Source organism: Manacus vitellinus, unplaced genomic scaffold, assembly GCF_001715985.3.
Source record: "Manacus vitellinus isolate BGI_N305 unplaced genomic scaffold, ASM171598v3 scaffold_92_pilon, whole genome shotgun sequence".
NCBI lineage: Eukaryota > Metazoa > Chordata > Aves > Passeriformes > Pipridae > Manacus > Manacus vitellinus.
The window spans coordinates 241,252-250,514 of NW_021940877.1; the positions used below are offsets into that span (position 1 = coordinate 241,252).

Consider the following 9,263-nt stretch of genomic DNA (forward strand, 5'->3'; position numbering starts at 1 on the left):
TGCCAAGAAGCAGAATGAAGTGTAGTTTGCTGCTCAGTCTGTGTAATTCTGCCTTAGGAAAGGACATTTCCCTGATTCTCATCCTCACTTGTCGTGTTGCAGAAGTTGGAGTTCACAGAGTCCGACTGTTCCAGTTCCTCAGAAGCACTTTCAGAGAAAGAACTCTCTGCAGAAGAGCTGAACAAGCAGCTGGAAAAACTCATTGTTGAGGACAAGGCGAATGATGAACAAATCTTTGACTGGGTAGAGGTACAAAGACGATTTTCACCCTCCCTGCACAGTATTCATTAACTGCTTTTATAGTTATTTTCTGGTCTGAAGGAGCATTTCTGTGGGCTCCCCTTGGGGTGGAGGACACTGAGATGATTTGGTCCGTGCAATGAACACTTCCAAAGAATGAAAATCTAAAATATAATCAGCTATTTATGAGTCAGCTTTAGGAGGGAAGAATTTTGGCCATATTAACTGTCTGACTGCCTTTTAAATACTGTAGACTTTTTATCACTGAGTACCCTGCTTCTGCCATTGGTACATTTTAGACCATACCCTGCTACATTCTTTCTTCCCAAAACAGGGGAGAAAAGCTTCTCCTTGTTTTTTTCCAACGTGACCTCTTCAAATTTCCCCCTGCAAAAACATCCTGGGCAGTCACTGAGAGCACCTGTACCTTTCCTAGTGCATCAGGCCAGGCACTGGAAGAGAAAACAAAGAAAAATATAAAAAGAGGGGAGGAAAAGGGCCTGTCAACCCACTGATCTTTGCCCTCTGTCTCTGGCTGCATCCTTTAAGCCAGATATTTAGTGTTTGTAATTAGACCTAGCCTGATGCATTTAGATCTGTGCTTCCCCTACATCTTGGTCAGCTGCAGTTCAGTGTTTCTCTGGCAGAGCAGTGTGTTAGAAATGTCATTTTTCCACTGCTGTTCGAGGAGTCGAGAGTGGAACGAAAGCAGCACTGAAAATCTGGGATCACCCACAGGCTCTTTGGAGCCTTGGACAAGTTCCACAGCCATTCTCTGAGTTTCTGCTACAAAGCAAACAGATCTCCACCCAAGGAACAGGCCGTGAAGTTTGTTGGAAAGGCCCAAGCCCCTTTGGAAGTGTGTAAGGTGCTGTGAGCCCAGACTGCCCGTTTGGCTCCTTGGGGGAGGTGTTAAACGGTGCACTGATCCCAGGAGAACTGCTGGGGCCTGTTGTCCCTGAGGGAGTTTCAAGGAGTGAGTGGGAAAGCTGAATGTTTGCAGGGATGAACTGGGTTTGTGCTGCAGCAGCTGCTGCTCAGCTTGGACTTGCTGCCAGATTCAGCAGCAGGGTCTGGAAGAGGTGGCTCTGCTGCAGCAGCGTGTTTTTAACTGGTCCATTTGCTCTTGATTTTGGGCTAATCCATCTACTCTTGATTTCAGGCTAATCTAGATGAAAGCCAGATGAGTTCACCTACATTCCTTAGAGCTTTAATGACAGCAGTTTGTAAAGCAGCTATTATAGGTGAGTTATTTGCAGTGTAATAAGAATCACTTGGTATTTTTCAGGTTTATATCACATTTCCCTCCCCAGGGCTGTGTTTTATCACACACTAAGGATTCTGCTCAGAGCAGGGTGTCCCTTCCCCAGGGCATGTTGCCAGTTAAGGTGTTCCCAAGCCCTGGTGTGTCCAGGTGACCTTGTGTGAGCAGGTGTTTCAGACAACTCTGGGTAATTCCAGGTTGTTCATTGATTTTCCTAGTGAAGGTGGAAATGACTGAGCCATTATTAAGGTAATTAGCATTTCCACTCCTGTGTCAGCACTTACACTGGGTGTTCCCCCCCTGCAGCTGCCACGTGCCAGGGCAGCGTGGGCTGCAGGAAGGAGCCAACCTGCAGCTCGGTCTTGTAAGAGTTTGATGTCCAAAGTTTCAGGTTTGGAAAGGGGGTTTATGTGGATTCTTAAATGTACTGCAGTCGGCTGGAAATGCAGGAAAGGGAGGTTGGAACCTCAGACCCTCGGGGGGTTTGAGTAAAGTGCTGCAGGCAGAAACATCTGCTCAGTTCACTTGGTTTTCTTTAACTTTACTGTTGGCACCTGGCAAAGCAAAAAATGGTGCTTGGAAAGCGCCTGGTTCTGCTCTGAGCTGGCAGAGTTTGGGGAGAGAATGGGCTGGACTGCACCGTGTGAGGGAGGGGAGGGACAGCCCAGCTCCTTCCTCCGCCTGAGAACAGAACCTGCTCGTGCCACCTAGTGTTAGCAGGGACAGGGATTTCATTGCCAGTGGTTAAGAGTTCCCTGATGTGTGTCAGGAACATCATCCTCTGGTTTAAATTTTGGCCTTACCCCTAACTGAGTTTTTGTTCTTTTGTTTTCAAAATATCACTTCATTGTGTTGCATGATCTTCTTCAGAACCACAGAGTATTCCAAGTTGGAAGGGACCCACAAGATTATCGAGCTGCTGAGTAATTTACCCATGTTGCTGATGGATTTCTAACGCATATTTTGTGTATATTCCTGATTCCTTTGTCCTGTGCAGCTTATGATTCTTTTTCTGCCTTGGTATTTTTAGAAAAAAAAATAGAATTTTCTAAAAACCTTCTAAACTTCTAAACCCAGTTGCCTGTGGAAACACAACAATTGGCACTTGCAGAGTAAGGTTGTGATTCCTGTGTGTGTGTTTAGGGCCGGGGTCCCTGCAGATACTGGAATTTGGGGGGCTGGAAGGACCAAGACTTCCAGAAAAAGCCATTGATCAGAAATACTTCCTGTTGTTTCTCATCCTCCTTTTCTCTCCACCTGTGTTTGTGATTGCTGTTTGAATGAATAAAGGCCAGGGAAGACCTGTCCCTGCTGTCCCTCCAAGGCTGACCCTGCTTTCCTCTCCTCCCCCAGCGGACTCTTCCAGCTTCCGTGTGGACACTGCTGTTATCAAGCAGAGAGTGCCCATCTTACTCAAGTACCTGGACTCAGACACAGAGAAGGAACTACAAGCACTTTATGCACTACAAGCATCAATAGTAAAACTTGATCAACCTCCTAGTAAGTGTTGCCTCTGTGCTGAGGATTTGAGCTCTGGCAGCATAAGGAAAGGGGGTTTCTGTGGGAGCAGAGGCTGGAAGAGGATGTGCTTTTCCTTACCTTATGTAGCAGATAGGAAAAAATAGCATGGGGGGGTTCAGGTTGTGCAGATTCCAGCTTTTAGAGCAGTGCAGGTTCCCAAATGCTTGGCTGGAGGCCAGCTCTTCTCTTGGTATCTCCTGTAAGCAGCTGTGCAGAAGGAAGGACAAACCCATGGGGAGGTAAAAAAGAGCAATAGAAAGTAACCAGAGGAGTTCACAGCACCTGAACGTTGTGATTGCATTGCTGCTCCACAGATGTCTGTGGCCTTGGAGGGAATAAAATCAGTTGGACAACTGATGAGTCTTGTCCCAGAGATGCTGCAGAAAACTCCTGTGGGACAAGAGGCGAGGGATGTGCCAAAGAAACAGGGATTCCCAGGGAACGTGCAGCACAAAATCAGAGTGCCCCAAAACACCCAGCAGGATCATCCTTTGTGCCCTTTATGGCGTTAGTTGGGTGTTATCCCTCCTGCTGAGCCACAAAAATCCCGGGTTGGGGGGGAGCCAGGCTGTGTGGTCCAGAGGAGATGTGCTGCTGTGGCTGCTGCTGGCAGGCCAGTCTCTGGATAACGTGTTCCCACAGCTGCTTTCTCAGCTTCCCCTGTTCTCTGAGGGCTGTTTCCCCCTCCCCTGAGCAGCCAGGAGGCAATTCCTGAGTAACAGCCCTTCCTTTCCCTTGCCTCCCCATCTCCCGGGCCGGGAGTTCATCCCTCTCCGTCCCCTGTGCCGCGCTCACGGCCGCTCTCCCCCGTTTCTCCGCGCCTGCAGATTTGTTGCGGATGTTTTTCGATTGCCTGTACGACGAGGAGGTCATTTCGGAGGATGCCTTCTACAAGTGGGAGAGCAGCAAGGACCCAGCGGAGCAGAACGGCAAGGGAGTGGCGCTCAAATCCGTCACGGCGTTCTTCACGTGGCTACGGGAGGCCGAAGAGGAGTCGGAGGATAATTAAAACTTAAAATACAGATTTAAAACATTAAAAAAAAAAAAAAAAAAAAAAAAAAAAGAAACAATTTAAGTATTTTTTTAAAGAGTTTCACGTCTTCGCCAATCACAGTGCAGCAAGGCCAATTCTCTCTCTCGCAGACCCCCCTTGCCCCACACACGCACGAGTGGGAGAGGTAAAAACCCGATAAACACCGAGGTGATGATCATGGAGGCAAAAAGGTACTTGAAAAAAAAAAAAAAACACAACAAAACAAAAACCACAAAAGTAAACTTCAAACCTGAGGGCGGGAGCACCAAACCAAAATACCTGTATTATTTATAGAAAATATTTTCTGTTTTAATCTTTTTCTTTTCTTTTTAAACAAGGACTCATACTTAGGAAAAAACACACAGCGAAACAAATCTGTTTAGCAAAAAAAAAAAGAAAAAAAAAAAAGGTTGGAAACTTTTAATTTATTATTTTAAGGACTGCAAATGCCAGTGTAATTTTTAAATTTGCAGTTTCTGTAAACAAATTGTATAATAGAACAAAAGCAGAGAAATAAATTTCCCTCCCCTTCATACGCACCTCAGTTTTGTTTCAAAGCATGATAAATAGACAAAACTTTCAAGGGGGTTGGGGTGAGCTAGATGAGGACGAGATCAATTTTTTTTTTTTTTTTTTTGAATTGTCATCAGATTTTTCTGCCTGCCTCTCAGCTTGCTTCAGAAATTTAAAAAGAAAATAGTAATCAAACCGTACATAACCTTGGATCGGAAGGAAATGCATTTGAGAAAACTGCTGCGGACCAGAGTGCTCCGAAAAATAACTCATTGAAAACAGTGCTACCCCGGGGAAAAAAAAGTACTAGTGATACTTTGAGAAACTTTAGAGCAACTTTAAGGCTTGTAAATACATAGAACAAATATTTAAAAAAAAAAAAAAAAAAAAAAAAAAAATTGACTCAATACTATTTCTTTTCACTTTCAAAATATAAAGAACAAAATAAAGACAAACATTGCAAGTTTAAAAGAAAGTAAAACGACTTCTCCTTTGACAGCTGCTGAATGTGTGCACCATCCTGAGCGGTGCTTCCTTGGCGTGCCGTAGGTCCTCGGGCCCAAATTGTGTACATACAGTGTGTGTCTGTCTGTGTGACTACCAAAAATGAGGGGTGAGAGCAATTGTTGTTTAAAAAAAGAAAAAAGGCAAAAAAAAAAAAAAGGGGTTGCTGCCTGGGAGACCTTTTGTGCTGAGAGACCTCGCTGGCCGGGGAGCAGGGGGGTTTGGTGCCCGAGGCTGGGAGGAGCCTCAGGCTGTTGGTGCCCCGTCCTGGCTTCTCCAGCTGTGGCTGCCCTGTCCCTCGTGTGACTTGGATCAGTGGCTTCGTCCGGGGACTCGGGATATCCTGGGAGCTCTGGAGGTCTCAGCTGTGAGCAGGGACCCGCCAGCCCTTCGTGTCTGCGCCCGCCGGCACCGCCCTTCGCCTCCTGTGCCTGCGGAACCAGGGACCTGGAGGGGGGAGCCCAGGAGGAGGTGGAGGAGTGATGTGGTGCCCAGCCCGTGTCGGTGTCCACGCTCCAAGCACAGCTGGTCACGGACCCACAGCGGCTGTCGCTTCGCAAGCGCCGTGGGAGCACATTCCGCGCGACCCCGACGCTGCTCCAGACTGAGCTGCCGAGCACGGAGGTCTCTCGTGTCTCTCTTCAACCACCAAAGATGACCTGCTGGCTCTCACTGTGAAAGAAGCACCATCCAACACTCTGCAAACGCTGGTGAAGCCCTGAAATGTGGTCTGTGAACTGTGGTCCGTGGACCACGTGTAACCTGTGGAGCATTTGCTGGGGATCTGTGCAGCGCTGGCTGCTCGTGTGATGCTGACTTTTTCTTTCCAGCTGCTAAATCACTTCTTTTTTTTAAAAAAAAAAAAAGAAAAAAACAGGAAAAAAACAAGGAAAAAATAGGCTACAAATACATTAATTACTTTCCTAATCTTACTTTTACATGTAAACAACTGCTGTACTTGCCTGAGGATGTGATTTGATCACCACGGGGAAGGGAGGAGGTGCCTGGTTGTGGCTGGAGGGGAGATGTCCACGAGACACTTTCCCTGTTAACGTGTTCCATGCCATGAATCTGAGCTAGAGAATCCATGGCCTAAAACACTAGAGCATTGTTTGGTTATTTTTTTTTAGTAACAATAAAACACTTTTCTCTGATGTTTTGTTAAAAAAAAAAAAGATACTCTCACATACATGTATCTGTGTGTACCACATCCAGTGTCCTCTCCGGCCTCACAGCTGGGCCCAGAGGTTTGGATGGGTCCTCAGGATCTCCAAAAGGCTCATCCCCATGGAACCCCCACCCGGCGGGGCTCCGGGTGTGCCTGTTAAACCTCCACAAAAGGTCATCTGGGTGCTCTTCTTCCAAAAGGCATTTTTTGAGCCATACATGGTGGTTTGTAGCAGTTAAATAGCTGAGTTAAATGGATGAGAGTTTGTATGTAAAGGAGGCCAAATCTTTGCTGAGTTGGTGTGGGCACCTGATGGAATTCCTGTTAGGATGGGCAGAGCCTGCTGGGAATGAGTGGTGGCAGCAGAGCCGTGCAAGGACTGTGGTTTGCCTGTCAGTTCCCATGGATTGGAAGGGAAGAACTTGCTGTGGAGCCTTTGAACAGCTCTGTGAATCCAGGTGTGTCAGGGCAGGGAAATCTGTCTGGGGAGCTTGAACCTTCTGGCTGAAAGCATTGGAAAACCACTGGATGGAGGGAAGGGGGATGGTGAGCAGGTGGGTGGAGGTGAGGTGAGACAGTCTCTCCCCTCCTTGTTGGAGCCTTTAATGTGTGATGTTCTTGGGTGAGAACTTCCTCTTAGTGTTTTTTTTCCAGGAATACCCAAAGGTGGGTTTCCACCATGGCAAGTTTTGGGTTCTCTGAAGTTGCACGTGGGGTGCTGTGAGCAGCTCATGCACCAGCCCTTGAGGTCTCCAGCTGTGAGTGTGTCACCTTGAGCTTCAGCTTCCCACAGCTGTCACTGCGAGGAGCAGAACTCCTGAGTCCTTCCTCTGCTCCCCTCGTGCTCTTTGCCACGGGCCATGTGCTTCCCTGCACCAGTACCAAGGTGTGGGTGCTCTCCAGTTTCCTTCTAGATCAGCACAGGTTTGCAGGTGGATGCAGCCCATGGTCCTGGAAGATCATAATCTGCTTTCTCTGAAGGGTATTAAATACAAAAAAACTGTAAGATACATGAAATAGAAAAGGGAATTGCCAGTTAAAAAAGGTTCCCTTGGAAATGTGATTTGCAGGAGCCTCATTTTGGGTAAGTGAGGAGGGGTGAGCTGTGGATACTCTGACCTACCTTACAGCAAAGCCTCAGCAGGGAGGAGAGATTTCCCCCAAGAATACTGCAGGTTTGGAGTGGGTTGGGTTTTTTCACCTAATCTTGATTCTGTTTAAACACATCTTGTGTACAGGCTCCTGAACATGGCCGGGAGCTAATGCAGCCTGTCAGGGAAGAGCAGCATCAGACCCATTCCCACTGCTGGGAGCCCTTGTGCCGAGGCTGGGACACTGTCAGAGGAGGAGCAGATGCATCACTTACATCCCTGTTTATTGCTGAAAGTGTCCTCAAATCTGAAGCAGCCAAACAGCACGTTTGCAGGTGTCTGCCTAAGGCTGGCTTCTTTCTAGGAAAGTGTTTTGAGAAAGGGTTGAGCCATTTCTGCAGACGAGGTCAGGGAAGGCACCGACACCAGACACTGTGCTCTGTCTGCTTGTGCCAACGTGTTCAACCTTTTTCTGAGAAAGCCTCGGGTCCAGGAGCAAACCTTGGTGGGTGGAAAAGTCTTTTCATAGAACCATAAAATCACAGAATATGCTGAGTTGAAGGGACCCATCAGGATCATCGAGTCCAACTCCTGGGGTGTTTTTTGCCTGGGATCAGCCCTCCCTGGTGCAGGAGCTGGTAACCAAAGAGCCCACATGGCAGGAGAGGCTCAGGAGAAGGGATTCCTCTGCAGAGGTGGTTTTTAGTGTGCACAAGGCAGGTTTAAGCCAATAGTATCTTAAAGCAGTTGTTGATGCAACCCAGAGAGCTTTTTGTTCCAACCCTATAGACTGTTTTTACTGATAAAGGAAATACATGGCCTCTAAAAAGTCCCCTTAGCTCGCTGAGCATCATGAGAACATTTAAAGCCAATTGCAGATGTGGCATCTTGTTGCCAAAGGATGGCTCTGATCGTTCCTGCTGCATTTCATTCCAGCATGAGTTGTTTGTGCAGAGGGACCTGAAGCTGGGTGCTTTGTCAGAGGCAGAGCAGAGAAGCTGTTAGCCCAGCCTGCAGGCTTGGCTTGTTTCACAGCTGCCAGAGAGTTTAACTTTGGGGGCAGGAAGCTCAGAATCAGACCCCCCCCAAATGCTTTTGTGCCCTTAGATCCAACACCTCTGGTCCTGAGACGCTGAAGCACCTTGAGGAGAGCTGGTGGTCCGTCCCTGATGGTGGTGAGGTGCTGCGAGGTTGGAGTTGGGTCAGGAATGCCGGGCTCTACGTGGGAGGTGTTACAGCTGGCAAGAGCTTCGAGTTCCCACCTCTCCCCGTGGAGCTGGTGGGGAGAGCTCGGCCTTCCTGCTCTTTGGGAGGTGTTGGCCTGGGAGCTGCTCCCTGGGCCCAGGCCAGCTGAGCAGCATCTGCAGCGTCAGCAGGAGCGGGAGCTCTTCGCACACCACTGGCTTTTCATGAGGTGCCAACCCGGAGTTTGCACAAGATCCCGCACGCCGAGAGAAACTCCAGCGGCTCCCGGTGCCTGGGGGCCACGTGCAAGCTGCAACAGCCACGGGATGGAGCCTGGGGAAGAGGAGCCTTCAGCCCAAAGGATTCTGCTTGGCTGTCTGTGCACAGATAACCTGCAAGGAGCTGCTGCAGGAGAACCAGTGATGGGCAAAGGACCCACAGCAAGAGACTGATGAACCCACTGGGCTTCCAGCAGTGTGACTAAACCCCAACAGCCAAGGACATTTAGTTGTCTACCCTCATATGCTCCAAGGGGCTCCACTTGCCACCTGTGGTAACCATCGTGGAACTGTGGTTTGCTGAACAAACTCCTCTTATTTGAATGCTGCCGTAGGGATGCTGATTGTGGAGAGCTTTGTCATGTGGCACCAGCTTCCCTTCCTCGTTTCCAGCTGCTAAATTGCGCTGAAACTGCAGCAGAAATAAAACCAGCTCCCACTCCATTCAGTCCTTTCCAAAGGGAAT

At 48.4% G+C, this 9,263-nt stretch overlaps 1 protein-coding gene across 1 annotated transcript in view; it reads left to right on the forward strand.

Annotated features, from left to right (window-relative positions):
• The window catches only part of EIF4G3 (eukaryotic translation initiation factor 4 gamma 3), a 108,179-nt gene extending 102,943 nt beyond the window's left edge, over window positions 1-5,236 (forward strand). Inside the window, exons 35-38 of the mRNA XM_029965222.1 lie at window positions 103-249; window positions 1,403-1,484; window positions 2,858-3,004; window positions 3,853-5,236. Of these exons, the coding sequence (XP_029821082.1) occupies window positions 103-249; window positions 1,403-1,484; window positions 2,858-3,004; window positions 3,853-4,034 (558 nt within the window). The 3' untranslated portion in view covers window positions 4,035-5,236. The remainder of the gene's footprint in view (window positions 1-102; window positions 250-1,402; window positions 1,485-2,857; window positions 3,005-3,852) is intronic.
• Window positions 5,237-9,263: the final 4,027 nt, after the last annotated feature.